The 19,330-nt window shown below is 56.6% G+C and overlaps 8 protein-coding genes across 8 annotated transcripts; 2 read left to right on the top strand and 6 right to left on the bottom strand.

The window, feature by feature from the left end:
* Positions 1-226: 226 nt before the first annotated feature.
* Positions 227-2,135, bottom strand: SETTUDRAFT_116640 (uncharacterized protein). The gene is made up of 2 exons (XM_008028972.1): positions 1,000-2,135; positions 227-946 (listed from the first exon to the last, which is right to left on the bottom strand). The coding sequence occupies exons 1-2, from the start codon at positions 1,987-1,989 to the stop codon at positions 281-283; spliced, it is 1,656 nt and encodes a 551-aa protein (XP_008027163.1). The 5' UTR covers positions 1,990-2,135; the 3' UTR covers positions 227-280.
* A 1,576-nt stretch (positions 2,136-3,711) lies between these two features.
* SETTUDRAFT_90581 (uncharacterized protein) lies at positions 3,712-4,604 on the bottom strand (the record flags this gene model as incomplete). Its single annotated transcript, XM_008028971.1, has 4 exons — positions 3,712-4,157; positions 4,218-4,293; positions 4,375-4,419; positions 4,476-4,604. 4 exons carry the CDS (start codon positions 4,602-4,604, stop codon positions 3,712-3,714), a joined length of 696 nt encoding a protein of 231 aa, XP_008027162.1.
* Positions 4,605-6,900: 2,296 nt separating this feature from the next.
* Positions 6,901-7,754, top strand: SETTUDRAFT_163460 (uncharacterized protein; the record flags this gene model as incomplete). The annotated part of the gene is made up of 1 exon (XM_008028970.1): positions 6,901-7,754. A coding segment is annotated over exon 1 (412 nt), but the record flags the coding sequence as incomplete, so codon positions are not given.
* Positions 7,755-8,793: 1,039 nt separating this feature from the next.
* On the bottom strand, positions 8,794-11,331 carry SETTUDRAFT_41845 (uncharacterized protein; the record flags this gene model as incomplete). The annotated part of the gene is made up of 1 exon (XM_008028876.1): positions 8,794-11,331. The coding sequence occupies one exon, from the start codon at positions 11,329-11,331 to the stop codon at positions 9,205-9,207; it is 2,127 nt and encodes a 708-aa protein (XP_008027067.1). The 3' UTR covers positions 8,794-9,204.
* Positions 11,332-12,822: 1,491 nt separating this feature from the next.
* Positions 12,823-14,547, bottom strand: SETTUDRAFT_154217 (uncharacterized protein; the record flags this gene model as incomplete). Its single annotated transcript, XM_008028969.1, has 5 exons — positions 12,823-13,142; positions 13,196-14,046; positions 14,090-14,176; positions 14,224-14,416; positions 14,463-14,547. The coding sequence occupies 5 exons, from the start codon at positions 14,545-14,547 to the stop codon at positions 12,823-12,825; spliced, it is 1,536 nt and encodes a 511-aa protein (XP_008027160.1).
* Positions 14,548-15,333: 786 nt separating this feature from the next.
* Positions 15,334-16,041, top strand: SETTUDRAFT_31802 (uncharacterized protein; the record flags this gene model as incomplete). Its single annotated transcript, XM_008028770.1, has 1 exon — positions 15,334-16,041. The coding sequence occupies one exon, from the start codon at positions 15,334-15,336 to the stop codon at positions 16,039-16,041; it is 708 nt and encodes a 235-aa protein (XP_008026961.1).
* A 211-nt stretch (positions 16,042-16,252) lies between these two features.
* Positions 16,253-16,830, bottom strand: SETTUDRAFT_154215 (uncharacterized protein; the record flags this gene model as incomplete). Its single annotated transcript, XM_008028968.1, has 3 exons — positions 16,253-16,416; positions 16,470-16,607; positions 16,821-16,830. The coding sequence occupies 3 exons, from the start codon at positions 16,828-16,830 to the stop codon at positions 16,253-16,255; spliced, it is 312 nt and encodes a 103-aa protein (XP_008027159.1).
* Positions 16,831-17,542: 712 nt separating this feature from the next.
* On the bottom strand, positions 17,543-19,061 carry SETTUDRAFT_136441 (uncharacterized protein). The gene is made up of 2 exons (XM_008028967.1): positions 18,793-19,061; positions 17,543-18,742 (listed from the first exon to the last, which is right to left on the bottom strand). Exons 1-2 carry the CDS (start codon positions 19,015-19,017, stop codon positions 17,855-17,857), a joined length of 1,113 nt encoding a protein of 370 aa, XP_008027158.1. The 5' UTR covers positions 19,018-19,061; the 3' UTR covers positions 17,543-17,854.
* Positions 19,062-19,330: the final 269 nt, after the last annotated feature.

The following is a 19,330-nucleotide window of genomic DNA, read 5'->3' as shown; positions in this document are numbered from 1 at the left end:
GGGTGTAAGGATCAGTATTAGGAGACATTGTAACGATAGATACAGACAAATCGTACAGCTACTCAGCTCAAAGGTGGGAGTTGCGCCAAGAAGAGTTATGCCGAAGCGCCGAGATTAGCGTGGGACAAAACTTTTGTGAGGCACCTCCGTATATATATATATATTATAGTAAATATCATTTCTGCAACAGACAAACGGGTAGGACGAAACATGGCATTATTTTACTCTCTCTCTCTCACTCGTTGTGTATTTACACTTCTTCCACGCACGCAATAGACATCTACTCGAGCTCAAACTCAAGCTTGATAGTAGGCAATTGCGTGCTGCCGGCAGGCATAACGTATGTAAAGTTCCAGAATTCAAAGTCGTTGATGGGCTTGCCAGTGCCTCCAACCTGCCCGGCAAACTGGACTCGATAGTCCAAATCCACCGTCCCACTCGCCGTTACCTTGATGCCCTGCACATCAGCCCAGGAACTCACATCGCGCTTCCCGTACCAGCCATTGGGCGCAACCAAGAAGGAAAAGGCGCTCGAGTCGTTTCCGAGCGGGTACGTAAGTTGCAAACTGGCGTTGCCCACGACAGCCTGTACAGCTCTTGTCTGCGCATACAGCGTGATCCAGCCCACGTCTTTGTTCGCAGCGTCGCCACGGGTCCACTGGACGACCGCCGGGTTGAAGGAATTGGGATTGATGCTGGGGCCGCCGATGACGGATTCGGAAAACGAGGTTGCGCCAATGGTCAGGTGGGGCGAAAGCCAGGCCGAGATGTTGCGCGGGTATGTGTCGTAGGGGGGTGAGAAGGCCGAGGTGGAGACGGTGTGGGTGCCGGGAAAGGTGAGGAGCGACGAGAGGGTTGTGTTGGGGACAAGCGTGTTGTGGTAGGGTGCGAGAATGGAGATGAGTGGGGAAATAGCAAAGTCGTCTTTGTGGCCCATTGCCCAGGGCTGTTTTTGTGTTAGCTTCAAGGAATGTGTATGTGTAGGAAGATAACACACACCTTCTTGTTGATTGGCGCCTTTTCCTTGCCTACCAAGGTCCACAGCTGCAGCGCCAGAATGCTCAGATACCGGTTCATGTCGAAGCCGTACGCGCGGTCCCAGGGCCCCGCTACGTTCTTCATGTTTGCATTGTACAACTGGCCCAGCACGCTCCATGTGTCGCGAATCATCTTGGGACCGTACTCGCCCATGATGCTCTCTTCGGGCTTGAGGTACTTTGCCCACAGCGTTAGTGCGTACAACGAGACTCCGGCGTAGGTGCCCGAGTTGAATTCCGACAGCGTGTTGTCGCGGACAAACAGGTCAATAATTTGTTTGGCGTACATCTCGCCTGCTTGGGTCATGTTTGCGTCGTTGAGGCGCCGGCCAATGTAGCCAGATACAAAGGCGCGCATAATGGAAGGATTGCTGTACGCGGGATACAAGTTGTCACCATCGACGCCGCCGACGCGATAACTATCGCCAATGGTGGTGTTGTACAGACTCTCGAGAATGTAGTTTGTTGTTTCGTTGGGGAGGAGATGGGCGAATTCCTCGAGCATGACGACAAAGGTTGTGCCGATGAAGCCTCGCCAGTTGGGGTCCCACGAGTTGTACATGTTGGCCGGGTATTCTGCAGTGCCGACCGTGGGTTCCTCTGGGTAGATTTGGTAATCGCCGTACCACTGCTGACTCTCGTTCTTGAACTGCCCGCCGATGATGTTGTTGACAATCTTAATCGCCTGGTCCACGTCGTCGTTCTTGTTGCGCGCCAGTAAACCCGCTGCATACCACGCGCTCGATCGCGTATCATGCGTCAGCGTAACAGCGTCCAAGTTGAACAAATATCCTCTTTCATTGTCGTAATACAAGTCCATCCAGTCCATGGACTCTTGTAGCATGTTGGTCGCAAAGCTTTCCGTGTCATTGCACGCGACCAAGCTGCGATGTGCAAAGACATGTTGGGCTAGGAGTGCCGAAGCCAGCGAGAGCTTCGAAAAGGAAACCATATTAAGCGGTGTTGCGACGAGCAAAAGGATCGGCAGGCTTCCTGACCGCACAGCAGACGGCCAGTACTTGTGTTCCTGCAGGTCACGATGGCCAAGCGCCCAATACAACCCCCATCTTGGAAGCGTGGTGCGGAGCCGAGGTGCTTCGGTATGCGTTATCGCGAGATAACGGTGATATCGGGTTTGGTGTCAATCAGGGCATTAGTAGAGGCCCCGGGACGGATAATTTGTATTGCTAGCGTGCAAAATGTGGGCTTTGGGACAAAAGAGGAACGTGAAATCAACGGCCGAAGCGGCATATCGTGACTAAGCATGATAACCAACCACAGGCGCCGGACAACCTGCCCTGCTGTGCAGCCGTTTGCAGGCGCAGGTGCAGGTGTATGCCGTGTGCCCGCTATCGCATTCTCGCACACGTGCAGGTGCACTTTTAGTCACTAGAGGGCCGACCCGCTACAACTGTCGAGATAGTCAATATTGAACCAAACCATAGCTGTCACCGCCTTACCTGTGATGGCGCATTATCACGCCACGCGCAAACGCCATGCGTTGTCAAGCCGTGGCTCGCTAAAGCAGCTTGCTGCAGGCACGCACCGTATAGTCACTGTGGCTGTTAGCGTATATAATCAAATCCCACGATAAGTGATATCTTGACAAACATCAACGTGCAAAAATGGAGTGGCGAGCCGAAGACGGCTCAAACCGACGATGGCAGTTGACTGTGCCGATCAGCGGGCGGGGGATAAAAACCGAGATTTATTCCATTATGAATGCGAGTCATTGTAGCGCAGTGCGTGGGAGAAGTAGACTACATCAGTCAAGCATGGACAGAATGAAACAAAAGAAAAGGGCGATTTGGTAATGTAATATGGATTTGGCATTCTTGTTTGCCACGCTGACTGTGCAAGCGCAAATAAACGTTCATTCGTTAACATCGACATTGCAACGTCCAGGTCGCAGGTATATACATTGCAATAAAAGCAACATCCGGAAATTAGATTCAAGAGCGAGGATAGCGACGGGCCATCATTGCAATGAATATCCAGATGGAAAGATGGAATCCCATGGCAATAAGTGGTTGCGCGCCCCGCAAAATCAGAATCCTGTAGATTGAGGTAGGAGAGAGAAGTGAAGCCCAATTTCCTAGATAACGTACACATGAACATCAAACGCAAATGAAAGAACCGGAATGGACAAAAGGCTCCATGGGGCTTGATTCCAACAGGCTGAAAGATGAATGGCCCTTGGCTTCAGATCCGAGGAAAAAGGGTGTCTCTTATCCGGGTGCTTTTTTTTTGTGTGGAAGTGGATTGAACTCCTTGTGGATCCCAGAAAGATGGAACATGGACCATTAAAATATTAGAGGGGGAGTGTGAGTGGCCAGACTCCAGAGCACCATCCAGCAGCTTGGAAAAAAAGGGTATCTCCGGGGCTCGACAGATGGACGTGGGAACAACAACAAGGCCGAAACAGAGCGAGAAAGAGAGAGAGAGAGGGAGGAGCCTTCTCTCTCTCTCTCTTTCTCTTTTCTCTCTCTCTATCTTGTACTGTACCTAGAGGTTCCAGACTGTGGGTTGCGCGACGGCTGAGGTTGTTGCGACAAGGGGTATTCTGAAGGGGGCTCGTTAGTTTGGTGGAGGCCAGGGTTGAAAGGTACTTACGCCGACCATCCGAGGCAATGTAGTAGCCTGGCGCGGCTACTGTGGCACTACAGGGGGGGGCTTAGCGATAGACCACAAAGGGCTCGTCATAGTAACCAAAATACCTTGAGGCAGTGTATGGAGCGGACTGGGATGGCGCCTGTCGTCCGTAGGGGTCGGGCGTTGGGGCAGGATATGAGGCATAGGGCGATTGGGCAGGGTAGTCCCGTCCTCCTCCGGGCTGCGGGTAGGCCGAGTAGGGGTCCGCGGGCGAAGTCCTGGGGGCGGCAGCTGCGGGCGAAGGCTGGTAGCCTGGGTGTGAGCTTCCGTAGGTGGATGTGGGCGTTGTGGTGTAGTGAGGGTCACTACCGGAGTAGCTGGCAGAGCCGTAGGCCGGGGTCCTTGATGATGTCGAGGCGCGGGGCTGGTCGTAGGGATCAGCCGAGGCATGCGACGAGCCGTGGTCATAGGGTTTTGTGGGACCCCAATGCTGGCGGGCAGCATGTGTGCGAGAGTCTTGATAAGCTACTAATGAAGCGTTAGGGCCGGCTGATACCTTTGTAGTGCGCACTTGTGGACTGTGGCTACCTCCGCGGCCCGTTTCTCCTGGCTGTCTCTCCTGTTGCCAACGTTGTGAATCCATTTTCAAGTCCTGAATCATTTGCTGCAAGCGAATCAGTCAGTGTCGGGAGTTCAAGCAAGTGTGTGTGTGTGTGTATGTGAATCGCGCGTGGCTCAAACATACCGATGTGAGAGTGCGGTAAGCTGTTATCCAGTAGCCTGGCTGGCCCTGTGTAGCATGTCAGTAGTGCTCGCGCGCATGGGCATCGGAAAAAAAGAGCGGACCTGGTATTCTCCGGTGCCTGTGCCTGGCCTGACGAGGGCGTCTGGGCCCAGGTAGCGCTGGATGTCGGCCGTGATTACTTCTCTGGCGATGCCTTCGCCAGGCACAAACCACTGATTTGCGCGCGACATGGTTGCGGCGAGAGTCTGTGTATGTGGGTGTGGGTGGGTGTCTGTGGAAAGGTGACGAAAAGAAAGATGACGCAGTTTGTCAGTGCCAGCAAAGGAGCCAAGAGCTGTGGAAGCTAGGACAGATCAAGAGGGGCTCTCTGTAGGGACCAAGAAGGAGCTCCGGAGGGTTGCAGCGGGAAACGAGGCACGTCGGGGATGACGTCGCAGGGTGGTGGGAGAGGGAGAGGCAGAGTCCGGAAGGGAGCTATGGGAATCCAAGGGGTTGTCCAGAAGAGGTGGAATAGATGCAGCAGCACGCAGGAGCGGGGCTGGGACCAATATACCGGCGCGTGGGAATGCGAGTGGCCTGTGACGGAAGTGGACCTTTTGACGGCGTGGCTGCCGGCGATGGATTCTAGCACACCGAGGGCGCTGGCTGATGGGATGGATACAAGTTCCTGGGAGGGTTGGAGGATGGGGGGGGGGCGAGGTGGCTATGTCTTGATTCTGTCCGTGTCGGGCGGGCTGGTCACGACAGCACTGTGTGCGTGTGCGTGTATGTGTGTGTGTGTGTGTGTGTATACCTATACAAGAGACTATGCGCGAGAGGCAGGCAGCTCTGGGTGGGCAGAGAGACGGCGGCGCGACAGGGGCGAGTACTTTGTTGAGTGCTCGAGGGAGGGTGTGAGCAGGCAGAGCCGCAGATGAGGTTTTGGCGCAGTGGGTGCGGGGTGATTGGCCGAGGACGGCAGGCTCAGCAGCGGCTGGCACAGATATGCACGTCAATCGGTTGGGGGGAAACAGGCTCTTCGGGCAGCCGCCGCGGAAGGGCAGAGGGAGGGGAGAGGGAGGTGACGGGGGTGGTGGTGTGTGTGTGTGTGTGTGTGTGTGTGGTGTGGTGTGGTGTATGTGTGGTAGAGGGGGTGAGTGTGTGCAGCGACGGCAGCAGCAGAGGCAGCGGCAGCAGAGGCAGGCAGCAGCAGGCGGGCAGAAAGAGAAGAAAGAGACTAAAAGAATGGGCGCCCCGACGGCAGCCGATGTAATTATTCGAGAGCTGGCAGGGCGAAAAAAAAGGCCAGCTCTGCGTGCTGGCGCGAGTCTTGGGTAGCAAGCGCAACAATGCGAGGGTGTGGGGACGCGCCTTGGGATGGCGCCGCTTGGGCATCAACTCGACGGGCCCGACCTAGCCCACACGTGTGGTGGTGCAAACGCGCGCGCGCCCAACCACGCCCACATGGAGCCTCGCCGCAGAGCCATCAGAGGCACGCCAGGGTAGGGAGAAGGAGAGACAGAGACAGAGAGACCGCGCGAGTCTGTGAGTGTGCGTGTGCGTGTGTGCAGGTGTGTGTGCAGGTGTGTGTGTGTGTGTGTGCGTGTGTGCGCTGGGCGGCGGCGGCGTGGGAGCGGTGGCAACGGGCGCGGGGGGGGGGGGAGGGTTTTTTTTGGGTGGCTCGGGGCCAGCCGGCGGCGGGCTTGTAAAACACCTGGATGGGCACTTGCTAGCAGCAGGAGCAGCAGCAGAAGACAACCATGGCCCTGCTACGGACAAGCCGACCTCTGCCCGTCCAACCGTCCATCCGTCCCGACCTGACGCGTTCACGTCAGACAGGCTTCACCGACTCCCCCCCCCGCCCCTGTCGCCGCCGCCCCGTGCCTCTCACATGCGCCCGCCCGCGCTCTCTCTCTGCCTGCCTGCCTGCCTGCCTGCCTGCCTGCCGCTCGCTCACCTGTTACTCACCCCTCTCAGCTCAAGGCCGCCACCACCACCACACGACACAGGCACTCCAGCCCAGCGTCGCATGGGCGCCCACAGCTGGCCTCTGACCGGTCCAGGCCCAACGGGCTGCTGCCTATAGGAAGCGGTGCCCGGTACCGCGAGCGAGCGCTGCATTGCTTCTGCTGCCTTGGTCGTGGCCAGTTCCCATTAGTCGACCCCCACTGCATCCACCGCATCCACCGCATCCACCGCCCGCCCTGCCTGCTGCGGCCACATTGACATTGCCGCGGCATTCCTTCAGCCCTCCCCTGCACGTGATGTCCCGCCCTCGGCCTAGCCCGCCACGTGACATGGTGCGCATCCCTCGCCGCTGCCTCTGCCCATGACGCGCTCCTGCCCTGCTGCCCAAAACCCCCAAACCCACGTCACCCACCCCCCAGCCCCGTCATCTGCCCGTATATCCTGCCGTCATGAACCTCTCCAGGGTTTTTCGCTGCTGTCCAATTTCCATTTGACCCGCCCGCACGCCCGCCTTCTCCAGCACGATGCGGCCCCCTCCCTTCACCAGGACGTGTCTCCCCCGACACAAGCACGCGACCACGACCGCCTACACGTACACGTACCGCGATGCCTTGATGCGCCCACGCTCGCCTGCATCCCGCCATGCATCTCGGCCCACCCCATGGCTACCACGCCCATGGCTTCGTTGTCGTTGTCGCCAAACACGCTCGCCGGCTCTGGCTCCTTCCGCCTCGCCTGTCCCGTCGACGTGCACTTGGGCACTGATGCCATGCCATGTTCCACGACCACTCTGCACACGGCCCGACTGCTCCCGCCCCACGCTGCCAACCAACATGTGCGGGGTCCAGGGCCACCTAGATATCTCTCTCTCCATCGCCTTGATAGCCACCGTGCCCCAACCACGATGCTCTGCGCCTGCACTCTGTCTGCACTCTGTCTGCACTCTACCCACACTCTGCCATACCACTGCATGCTTGTGCTTGCATGCTTGCGTACCTGCATCCATCATGCTTACACTTGCCGCTCCTCCAAAAAGGAACCACAACACCGCCTGCCCGCTTGCTATGTACTAGCACTTGCAGCCCAAGACGCGCTCATCCTCTCGCTAGATTCTAGCCTCCGTCTTGGTCTTGTCAACGCCGCCCCAGCCGTACAATGACGTTGAAGACGGAAGGATCATCGGTGACATGCTGACAAGCTGACGTATTCCACTCTGCCCTTGAAACTCCTGACACCCACCATACTTGGACAACACACATAACCAGATGCCTTTTCGGGGTTAACACACGCCTGTTTTTTTATTTACTTTGCTCACACATGCATAGATACTCTTTCTATGGCCATCTCCATCACAAGCTCTCGCATCAAACCCGCACGCCAAGCTTCCCCCCCCCTCTCTTTCTCTCTCTGCATTCATGCCTCTTGACTGCCCAAACCCTTTTTACCGCCAACCAACCAACCAACCAACACACGTCAGAGCCCAAACCAACCCCATCACCACTTTTGCCGCCTGAAACAATCAAAAAAAATCACAATGCCCTCCACCCCGTAATTGTCTTGTCCGCATGCATTTACTTTTTTTTTCCAGTTGGCCCTTGATTGTTTTCTTGGCTATTTGGGCTTTGTACTTGCATAGAGCCCAAAATCAATCTTAATCTACCTTGCTCAATTGCTTGCAAGCAAATGGACAAACATGAGCAAAACTAACACTGCTTCATGCATGGGATTCTTGTACATGTACTACAATACACGTACTTGCTCATGTTTGCGTCAAATCTATTGTACATGGACTAACCACGTAGGTTGACAGGGTGAGGTAGTATCATCTACATAGTATTCTTCTACGTACTGTACTCTCTTGATACTTGTTATTTTTCTTTTTAGCTATACTTGATATTACTCTTCTACTCGTCTACACACTCTAACCAATATATGCCTGGTCTTGCATCCAGAACTACTGCACTACTACTACTACTACTACTACTACTACTACTACTACTACTACTACTACTACTTGGTTACTATACCCCGGTACTTGCTTGCTTGTACGAAATCATCTATTATTCTCTACCATGGCTTTGATTTTCATTCTCATTCATCCTCATACTCGATCATCCCTTCTCATCTCATCTCACCATATCATGCAATTTCCATCCTCCTCCTCCTCCTCACCATCAAAAGCTACAAAAGTGAAACTTCCTCCCCTAACCCCCATCTAACCCAACCCCAAAACACCAGCTATAAAATCCACACTAGAGTAGAAAAAACCCCAGGGAAGAAGAGGAAGAACAAGAAGAAAGGGTATCCGTGTATTCTACGCTATCGTCTTTTAGAGTGTGAGAAAAAAAAAAGGGGGGGGGGGCGGAAAGGGGGGAGGGGGGTATATAATATGTCTTTTATCTCGTGTTTCGTCTTGTTTGTTGCAAGTGCGTGCTTGCTTGCTTTGACCAGAAAAAGAAAAAAAGGGGGTTTGGGAAACGCCAGTCTATAACGAACAGTAACGAGATGAGAAAAAAAAACAAAAACAAAGACGCTATTCGTGTCTCATCAAAAACAGGGGCGTTAATAAAGGTAGCGGGGCTGAAAGATTCAACTAATTCTTTTTCTCTTCTTGGGGCATCCCAGCTCCCCCCGCAAATGCTTGTTCGTGCCGTCGTTAGAAGAAAAAAAAAAGTGTAAATGTGTATGCGTGTGAGGAGAAGAGACATAAAAAAAATAAGAGGCCAGAAGAAAGGGGTAAGTAATGGTGCTGGTGGTGGGTGCAAACCGAACCAATTTCCAAAGTAATTAAAAGTGTGTGTGTGTGAGTGAGAGAGTCGGTCCGTGGGGTCCTGTGGAATAATCGTGTGCACATGCAAATGCATACATATAGTGCATGCATGCTCAGTAAAGAGGTTCATAGGCAATGCCGGCCCAGTCTTCAAACCGCGCCACGGCAGAAGACGCGTGGCGGGCAATCTGCTCCGTCAGCCACGAGTCGCCGACATTCATGCCCATGGGGAAGATGCCGAAGAGATAACGTCCGTTGCCGTATGCTCCACTGCGGCTCGCCATGTTGCCGTATCCGCCGCCCATGCCAATGCCATTGGCCTTCTTCCACGCCTGCAGCTGCGTGTAGAGGTGGAAGCACGTAAAGGCCATGAGCACCGCACTTAGCCGGACCATCAGGTCTGTGATGCCCGACTTGCTCTTCGAGGCCCGCGGGACGGGCGCGGGCTGAGGGGCTGGCTTTGGCTTTGCTTCTTCTTTGACAACGGGTGTCTCGACAATGGTTTGGACTCCTGTGCTGGCCGTCGGGCGCTTGGGCTCCGCCTTCGGAAGGACCTGCTCCACGGGCTCCATTTGGTGCGTCACTAGGACGGACCCGACTCGGATGCTCGTTGGGCTCTCGGGCACCGTTTGGGTGCCCTTGGTCGTCACTCTGCGGAAGCCGTGTTTGGGCTCAATCGGAGTAATGGCAATTCCGCATGTGGCGGAAATTTCGGATGGGACCGAATTGGCATCCGTCTGCACAGAGTGCTCCGTGGTGATGGTTTCGGTGGGTGCAACCGGGGTTGTGCTGACAGTCGCGTACGTGACTAGCTGACTTGCAAGCACAGGGGCTTCGGTCTGGGTGGAGAATTCGGCGGTCGCAACCTCAATGGGGGTAGTCGGAGCTATGCTGACAGTAGCGTGGTCGATGAGCTGGCTGGTGAGCGAGGCGAAGTCGGTCTGCGTAGATAGATCTGTAGTCGAGATACGGCGAACAATGGGAGTCGTGCTGGCTGCTTCTCTTACGCTCACTGTCAACGCAGGAAGACCCGGTTCTCTTGGTGCAATGTCGGCAATCTCAACCTCAAAGGTCGTCTGGAGTGTGGGCGAGGGGGCTTTGGGCGCTGTGCTGGCAGCCTCGTGCGCATGGATGCTGGACCGAGGAGTGCGAGCGGGTTCAATTGGCGCTGTGCTGGCAGCCTGGTGTTGGTGAATGCTCGACAGGGAGCGGCTGGGCTCAATGGGCTCAGTGCTTGCCGTCTCGCGCATAGTGAGGGTATGTGTAGGTACCACGACGGCAACGGGCGCTGTGCTGGCACCCTCATTGAGGCTCGTGGAGAGAGCAACCGGGGCAGGCTCGCGGGGCTCCAGATGGGCAGCTTCGCGCACATCCAGTGTGAGTCGGGGAACATGAGGGGCAACGGGCGAGACGCTGACGGCTTGTAGTGTGTGTAGGGTCGAGGGCGGTTGGGCGGCGGGGGCAATGGGCGACCAGGTAAGAAGGGTTTCGGTGATGTGGGAGAAGTCGTTGGGCTCGACTTCGTAGTACGACTCGTTGTCCTCGATCATGGACAGCTCTGCCTCGAGCGACTCAAAGGCAACGGCGCCCACATGCTGGTCCTCGTCGACGGGCGAGGCCGCCTTTTCGCGGGCAATGGCGTCGGCGGCGTGGTAGCTCCGCTGGCGCTCCTTCTGCAGATGCAGCTCGAGATGACTGATGCGCTCGTCCTTGACGATGATGGAGCGGTCGAGGTCGGCCATTTCCTCGCGCAGCCTGGCAATGTCGCGTTCCAAGTCGAGCACCTGGTCGGCGGCCTTTTGCGCCTCGTCGAGCTCTGCCTCGAGTTCGGCAATCTTGTCCTCGCACTCCTGCCATTGCTGCCTCAGGTCGTCGAGCTGGAGCTCTGCGTCCCTCTTGTCGGCGAGGGCCTCGTCGCGGTCGGCGAGGGCCGAGCGGTGGGCGAAGCGCGACTGGTCGAGATCGGTATAGAGGACCTCGACGCGTCCCTCGGCGTCCTTGGTGGCAGCGCGCTCGTGGTCGTTTTCTTTTTCGAGGCGGGCAATCTGGGCCTGCAGCGCGCGCAGATTGTCCTTCTCCTCCTTCAATGCCTGCCTGCTCTTGTCGAGCTCGTAGTTGGCCTCGCGCTCTGCATTCTCGGCCTTTGCCAGCTCGGCCCTGAGGGCATACAGCTTGCTGCGCAGGTCATCGTTCTCGGTGGTGAGATCGGCCAGGTGATTGTATTCTTCTTCCTCGTTCATGGCGCAACTTGGATGCCTCACCGCAACCCTGTCGGCGCAGTCTTTATGCACAGCTCGCTTCTTTGTTGGCGTTGTCACAGGCGCCAAGAGGCCGCGTCGGGCGCTAGCGTCGGCGCTAGTCCCCACGCGGGGCGGGAAGACGTGCCCTGCTCAACGCGTGTTGGCGCCAACGCACAACGACAACTGCTCTGCTGGCAGCGGGTAGTGGGAATAGTGGCAGCAATAGTCCCGAATGCGGTGGCTGGCTGCAATCCACCCTAGTCGTCAAACCGCATCTTCTTGGCCCCAGCCCGCTGCCCCCAACAAGACGCTGCCTCCCTGGGCCGCGGCACCGCCTTGGTCAGCCTCATCCACCGCTCCGGCTGCCTCCTCGCCATGGCACACACCTCATCCCCAGCCCCATGCCGCTCGCCACACCGCCAGCACTTCTGGCGCCGCCCCTGGCACTGCGCCACCTCCTTTGCCTCAAGCACCAGGCCGCCCTTGCGTCTGCCCTCGCTCTTGCTCCACTGCCCGACGCCTGCGGATACCGCCAAAGTCTTGTCCTCATCTTCATCCTGCACCGCCCGCCGCTGCGCTGGCCCGCCCGCCCCACGTGACCCCGCCTCCACCAGCACTGCATCCAACTGCCGCCGCCAGACTTTTCGCACATGCGTCATATCGCAGCGCACCAAGGGCGACACGCACGACAACGAGGCCACGACGCTGCCCACCGCCTCGGCACAGGAATCCCGCTGCTTCGGCGCCGCCATGCTTTTTGCCGTCGTCTCCACCAGCGCCCGCACGTCGAGCACGCTGCTCAGCACCTTTTGCCGCAGCTCGGCTGGCAGCCCCAGCAAGCTCGCTGCGGGACATGGCAATCCGAGACCGCTGCCGAGACGAAACGTCGGCTCCGAGATCCAAGGGCACATCCATAGCTTGCGTGTGCGTTCTTTGTCTAGCTCGCGCCGCGCCGACCCAAGCAGTGTACGCGGAGGCAGCTGTGTGCCGATATGGATGCGTGTGTTGGCCAGGTGCCGCCGCAGATGGCGACGCCGTCGTCGCGCGCGATTTGAACGTGTTGGTGTACTTGTGTGCCGAGCCATGTGTGTAGAAGAAAAGGCCTAAGTATCGAGTGCCTCTGTTGATGCTGGTGGGCAAGCGAGGAAGCGGGTACCATTAAGACTCTTGTCTTGGCCCGCAAGGCCTTCCTGCAGTTGCTTGTTTTTTTTAGATCAACCGTAGGTGTGAACCATGTGATGAATCCTTGCTGGAAAGATACCAGTCTGTATCCGCTAGCTCTGTTGTCTTGCACTTGTCTGGTACCACAAAAGCACAGACCACTGCCTTTTTTTTGTCGAGGGGGTGGTCTCAAGGGTCCACAATATTGACATCAGATACACGCTCTGCTTATCAGCCACTCGAAAAATGACATCCTATCAGAGCCTGACGCCAAATGCTGCCGCATGGTTTTCTGCATGCACTATAACGACTACATTGCATCTGCTCTACCTACGCATCATGTCGCCCCGCATCCAGCAAATTGCCATCGTCGGGCCCAGTGAACTTGTTCCGCCCAGTCATGATCCAGAACACCAGGCTGATCACCATCACTACTCCCGTAGCCGCAGAAGTGTAGTTCATGTTTTCGCTCGTCACAGGCGTGACGCTGGGGAAATTGGATATGACGCATACGAAGCCAAGGTACAGGAAGCCAATCACGTTGAGCACAATGCCCCATCGCCCGAGCGAGTAAGGCCCTTCCAGTCGCGTCTTTTTGCCCGTAAAGTGGGCGAGGATGCGCGAAAGAAGAGGCATGAGATAGGATAGATCTGGGGGTATCAGCATGCGTAAGACGGTACTACCCCACGACTAGACTGCTTACAGAATCCCTGCGTGGCAATGGCAATAATGGTATTGAAGCCAGTTGTGGTGCCAAAATATATCGAATTGAACGCCATTTGCACAATGGCAGTGAGCAAGACTGCGTATACAGGCACAGATCTGCTCGACACCTTGCTCAGCACCTCGGAGAATGGCAGTCCATTGTCGCGTGCAAACGCATACACGGCCCTAGACCCCTCTGCCATGAGCGAGTTGGCGCAGACAATGGCAATGATGGAAATCATAGAGGCCATGGTCGAAGTTCCCGCAATGCTGTTGGTAGAGTTGAACATGATTTCAATCACCGGCACTCCGGTCGGCGTATTGCCCGTGGCCTCGAGATCGCCAATGCAGAAACACAGCGCAACCAGCCAGGCGAATCCGGTAAAGCAGCCAATGTACACCGACATGACAATTGCCCGAGGTGCCTGCTTCCGCGCATCCTTGATTTCTTCCGTCATGTGCGACGGCGCGTCGTAGCAGCACATGCCAAAGGCAGACTGAAGCAGTCCGAGACATGTAGCGTATGGCGCATTCCATCCTGTAAAGTTTTGGAAGTCGCTAAACACATAGCTCGCAGAGTGTTTGTGGTCATTTGTAGCCAGGATGGTGACAAAGCACACAACAAACGACGTGAGGTTCCAGATGAAGATTGCCTTTGACAATTTGTTGAGCATGTGCGGGAGGTCGATGTTGGAGCCAGCTGCGAGCCAAGTGATGAGATATGCAACGAGGACCGTATGCCATCGTTCAATGGTGAAGCCATAGTTGAGCTGAGCGATACCGAGGACGAAGTTTGTAGCGACAAAGTTGTTGACGGCACCCATGCATATTATGCCAATCAGCATGAACCTGGGGGGTCAGCAGGTACATGTCACGGGCGAATCTCACTCACCATCCACAGAGGTAGCTCATGGACCTAGCCCAGCGTGTTGGAGCCAGGACGGCCACCCAGCTGTACTGACCGCCAGCGACAGGGTATCTTGAAAAGTCAGCAAAAGGGAGGAGGTGGTAAGATTGGGCTCGTACGCGCTACACATCTCAGCCATGGAGTATGCCACTGCGAGCGTAACCAAGCAAACACAGACCCAGCCCCATACCATGACTGGCGGCCCTCCAGACTCAACGCCGATGATGAGAACACCTGACAGCGCAGTCCACGAAGTGACGATACTGAAGGAGAAGCCGACCATACCCAAGAGTCCAAAACTACGTTTCAACTCTACACTCGTCAGTATGTTCCAAAGACGCACTTGGGAAATACTGACCTTGGGTGTATCCCAGCTGCGCGAGCACATCGTCGTCATTGCTGGCAGTATGAAGCACCTTCTTTTCTTCCGGCGTGTCTGACATGTCTGCGGGTCGTTTGAGTGCTCTGTTCTTCGCCCGATGACACCAATACCAGCACTCAAAGAAGCATGAGGATGTCCGAAAAGCTCAGAGAGTGGAAAAATTCCACCGTCTGCTCCTCAGCCACAAGGCAATATATCCCTCCACCCCGCATCCTGTCGTCGATCTATCGCCCATGGGCTATGGCCGTTGAATCAAAGATACGCGCCATGGACGGCTCTCTGACCCTGCGTCATACCAAGATAACGGTTCGCTCGCCCCATTCATGCTTGTACTGCTTGTGAATTGCCCGTTTGGGAGGCAGGGCTGCACTTCTTATCGCGGAGCGGGCGTGTGAGGGGGCAATTGGTCAAGATAGGATAGCGGTTGAACCAGGGGTTCAGTCTACAAGAGTGGGGCTGCTTCGGTAATGTAGATAGGCGCGGTGGCATGTTCAGAGCGAATATTGCCTGGGAAATCGTTGCAGTTGAGATGACGCTTGCTTGGCATTGCGTGAGACGACATGGGGAACAAGACTTGATGATGTTGTGTTGAGCTAGGCGGCGATGAAGTAGAGGAAAAGAGCGAAAGTCTTACATGTAGTACTTGGGCATTCTTCATTCCTGCGACTTCCAAAAGCAGAATACCAGCAGCCCCACTCCCCCTCCCCAGTGCCCGTAACCGATCTCGATTCCGATAGTTGAGTAAAAGCACATGGTAACCGTTGCTCTGCACGTCCCACCCGTGTAAGTAAATACATGGCGAAATGTCCCAGTCTCGAAACTCCCCAAAACACCACCAGCCCTCAGCATGACGGCGCAAATACCCTCTACAACACCCTACGCCTTCCCGCATACGCCGTCTTTGCGCCCCAGTACCACGGCCCTCGTCATCATCGACATGCAGCGCGACTTTCTCTACCCAGGCGGCTACCTCTCCGCCTCGGGCTACTCGACCAGCCGCTTTGCAGCGCTAATCCCGCGCCTCGCCTCGCTCCTCTCCACCTTCCGCCGCGCAGGCTTCCACGTGGTGCACACGCGCGAAGGCCACGATGCGAACCTGGCAACGCTAAGTAGCAGGGAGGCACACCGGAGCGCGGTCAATGGCGCCGGGATAGGGAGTCGAGGGCCGCTGGGACGGCTGCTGGTGAGGGGCGAGGAGGGACATGGGATTGTCGACGAGTTGGCGGCGCGCGAGGGGGAGCTGGTCATCGACAAGCCTGGCAGGGGGGCGTTTGCGCATACAGAGTTGGATCTGGGGCTGAGGGCGAGGGGAGTCAAGAATCTGGTCGTGTGTGGCGTGACGGCCGATGCGTGTGTGAGCAGTACGGTGAGAGAAGCGAGCGATAGGGGCTATGATGTTCTGGTTGTTGAAGACGGTGTTGAGAGCGTCAGTGACGAGTTGAAGAAGTGGAGCCTGGAGAGCATCAGGATAGAGGGCGGCTTGTTTGGGGTGACGGGGACGTGTGAGGCGGTTGAAGAAGCCGTGCGGAGTTGGATAGACACAGGCGGCGAGTAGAGCAACATGACAACATGGCGAAATGATGGCGTGCATTGAACGTGTTTGCATTGACTTGACTAGCCAAATGAAGATCGAAGCTTCATGTATTGATCATTCCCAGACCACCCATAAACATAACGCCGTGAGACCGATAGCTGTAACCCGATCCAATCCATAAACAATGTGACCAAGCCGGCAAATGCAAGTGGCTTGCGACAAGACGAGAAGCTTAACCACCGAAACCGTACAGGGTGCGGCCCTGGCGCTTGAGGGCGTAGACGACGTCGAGGGAGGTGACGGTCTTGCGCTTGGCGTGCTCAGTGTAGGTGACGGCGTCACGGATCACGCTCTCGAGGAACGTCTTGAGGACACCACGCGTCTCTTCGTAGATCACTGGCGGCAGGTTAGGTATTGAATAGTGGCGACATGGTGCGGGACATGCTTACTGGCCGAGATACGCTTGACACCACCACGACGGGCGAGACGACGGATGGCGGGCTTGGTGATGCCCTGGATGTTGTCACGAAGAATCTTTCGGTGACGCTTGGCGCCGCCCTTGCCGAGGCCCTTGCCACCTTTGCCGCCTGCAGAGCAACGTTAGCATGGTGCAGCGCGAGTGTGTGACGATGGCACTGTCATGTGCAGGCGTGGGTGCAGGTAAGATGCGCGGCGCGATAGTGGGGCGGCGACGCGTTGAGCCTCAACACCAAGCGCGCCTCATGACGAGCGGGCAGCGGGCAGCGCCAGCACGCGCGATGCAGCACGCGACGGCCAGTGGGGGACAGGGGGCTACTTACGTCCAGTCATGTTGGTAGAGGGTGGGTGGGATGGAAGCTGATGGGGGAGCAGATGCGCGTCGAGCGTGGGCGGTGGGCGGGGTTGCGAGAGTTTGGGGATGGGAGCAGGCCAGGCGAGTTGCGAAAGGGGAGAGAGGGAAAGCGTCGCCAGGCGTGGGCGGGCGGGTTAAATAGACGAGGGGCGGGCGCGGCGGCGGCCTCGAGATCACACAGCCCAGGCGGTGGCGCTAGGCCCGGTTGGGGGAGGCTGGGGGGCTGCCAGCAGGGCAGGAACATGAAAGCAAAAAGGCGAGTGTTGCCCCCTTCACATTTGCGACCAAAATCAAAAGCCTGGAAAGCAGCACTTGCAATTGCGCCCTGACGCGCGCGCGCGCGGCGGGCGGCGACGCCTGTTGATGCCGTCGCCTTGGCCGGGCCCGTGCGCCAACGCCAACTCCAACTCCGAACGCGTCTCCCCGACACACCACCACGTCTGCCCGCCGTAGATACACGCCCAGCGCGCTCAGCTGTGGCTGCACGGTGTGCTGATTCATGCATCTCTGTCTTCTACGCCATGTATACTCTGCAAAACCCTGTCGCGAGGGCTTGCTTCGACACGCCTCACGCGTCCACCGCATGGCAGCACCCAATATGACGCCGCATTCATGGCTTGGTCGCAGCATATGGACAGACTGATAAAATACTAGTACAACATATATCCAGTCCTCGCAATGCTATACTGTCTCTCTCACACCAAGTACCGTCTGCAACCTTCTGCCTGAGCCGGACCAAATGTGAGCACACTCATCAACGCCATACTCCAGCAATGCACATTCAACCAATTTCCACAAACAGCACGTACATTCAATCGCCTCCAGCATACACACCCCATCAACACCGTACTGCACAGTAGCCATAGACAAAGGAATCCATTCGCGTGCTAGCTATCCAAAATGTCTACCAAACAAAAGACCGAAAGCGCTGGTACAGTCTATCCGTCAACACCCAGGCGTCGCATTCCTCCTTTACGCCTCTGCTCCAATCTTCGACTCCATCTACTTGGTCTCGTCAGCAGTCTTGTCGGCAGCGTCCTCGTACACGGGAGGCGCGTCGTATGCCGGAAGCTCAGCATACTCCTCTTTCTCGCCGTCCTCCTGTGCCTCTAGATCCTCAATGTCCTCGACGTCATCCTCGCTAAGCGCAATCGGCTGGTAGCGCTGGCCGCGGAACTTGGCAACAGTCATGGCAATGAGACATCCAAGCGCCATACCGACGAGGTAGGTAAGAGTACCGGCAAAGATACCAATGAGAATAGGCACGAAGATGGTAAAGAAAGCGCGGCGAATAAACATAGTAAAGCGGTGGTGGTGGTGGTGCTGGCCATGGCGGCCGTGGCTGTGACCCATGTCGTGGTGGCCCATGCCGTGGTGCATGCGGTGCGGAGGCTTACCCGCCATCTCGGACGCCATATGGCCGTGAGGTCGCATGTGGCAGTTGGGCCTAGGCTTGCCCATGTGCTTGAGACGCTCAAGACGATCGGCCATGATGCTCTTCCACTTGCAGTACAGGGGCCATTCGTTGCAGTCCTTGTCCGACGGTACAGCCTGGCTGGGCTCGGCCTTGTTGAACGACGCAATCATGAGACGGCCCTGCGAGTCCTTGAGCACGTTGATCTGGAGCGAAGGAGGGTTCATGGGCATGTTCTCAATCGACGAAATCTTGAGCATCATGGGCAGTAGCTCGGTGCCCTCCTCCGAAATGGTCTCTGCGCCGTTCAGTTCAAACTCGAAGCCTGTTATGCGCAAGCGTACGCCCTCTTCCGACGAAGGGTCGACCTGTGTGACATAGTGCGGTTGAAAGGCAAGGCTGATCGAAGGCGGGTAGATTTGGCTGTTGTCCAGGTTGAGTGTGTTCTCGTCCGGTCCGACATCAAAGTCGAGGCGCTGTTGCATGTTAGTACCCGAGGCCATGATATCCATGTCCATGCACCTACAAACGTGTTGCCCGCATTAAGCTTCCACGTGAGCGCATTTCCCTCGACAGTTGCAAAAGAGCATTCTGGACACTCGAGCGCCACCGACCGCTTCGAGGGCGTCATCGCAAACGTTTCCAGAGCGCGGTCATCGCCCAGGTCCTCGGCCGTCATTGTCGAGGGGATGAGCACGGCGCTGGCGGCCAGCGCCAGGTGGGCAAAGACACCCAGCTTGGTAGGAGACATAGTGAGGGATCGTTTGGGGGGATAAAATCAAATGGTAAGAGGGTGAAAGAGGGGGCAGAAGCGAAGCAATAGGGAGTTTGGAACAAGAAGAAGGCACAGCCTCAGCTGGCGCAACCTTAGGGATTACCGCCGCGTCATCGTCACGTGGCCGAGCCCTGAACGCCGCTCGGTCGGAGTGTCGCACGCTATGAAACACCGGGTGAAGCAGCCCGGGCGACCAGACACACAGTCTCTGCACCACGACACAATATATCCAACGCACCGCGCTGAACGTGACACACGGTACTGTTTGCATGCCCTTTGAAGCACCGCT

This window comes from Exserohilum turcica, assembly GCF_000359705.1.
Source record: "Exserohilum turcica Et28A unplaced genomic scaffold SETTUscaffold_3, whole genome shotgun sequence".
NCBI classification, from domain to species: domain Eukaryota; kingdom Fungi; phylum Ascomycota; class Dothideomycetes; order Pleosporales; family Pleosporaceae; genus Exserohilum; species Exserohilum turcicum.
This window is presented reverse-complemented; position numbering and strand designations above follow the sequence as displayed.

What these genes read in the sequence shown, in the direction of transcription:
- SETTUDRAFT_116640 (XM_008028972.1), bottom strand. Translation starts at nt 1,989, where the DNA reads ATGGTTTCCTTTTCGAAGCTCTCGCTGGCTTCGGCACTCCTAGCCCAA. An exon ending in AGGCGCCAATCAACAAGAAG is followed by an intron (nt 947 to 999) that starts GTGTGTGTTATC and finishes ACACAAAAACAG; the next exon opens with CCCTGGGCAATGGGCCACAA.
- SETTUDRAFT_136441 (XM_008028967.1), bottom strand. Translation starts at nt 19,017, where the DNA reads ATGTCTCCTACCAAGCTGGGTGTCTTTGCCCACCTGGCGCTGGCCGCC. An exon ending in TTAATGCGGGCAACACGTTT is followed by an intron (nt 18,743 to 18,792) that starts GTAGGTGCATGG and finishes AACATGCAACAG; the next exon opens with CGCCTCGACTTTGATGTCGG.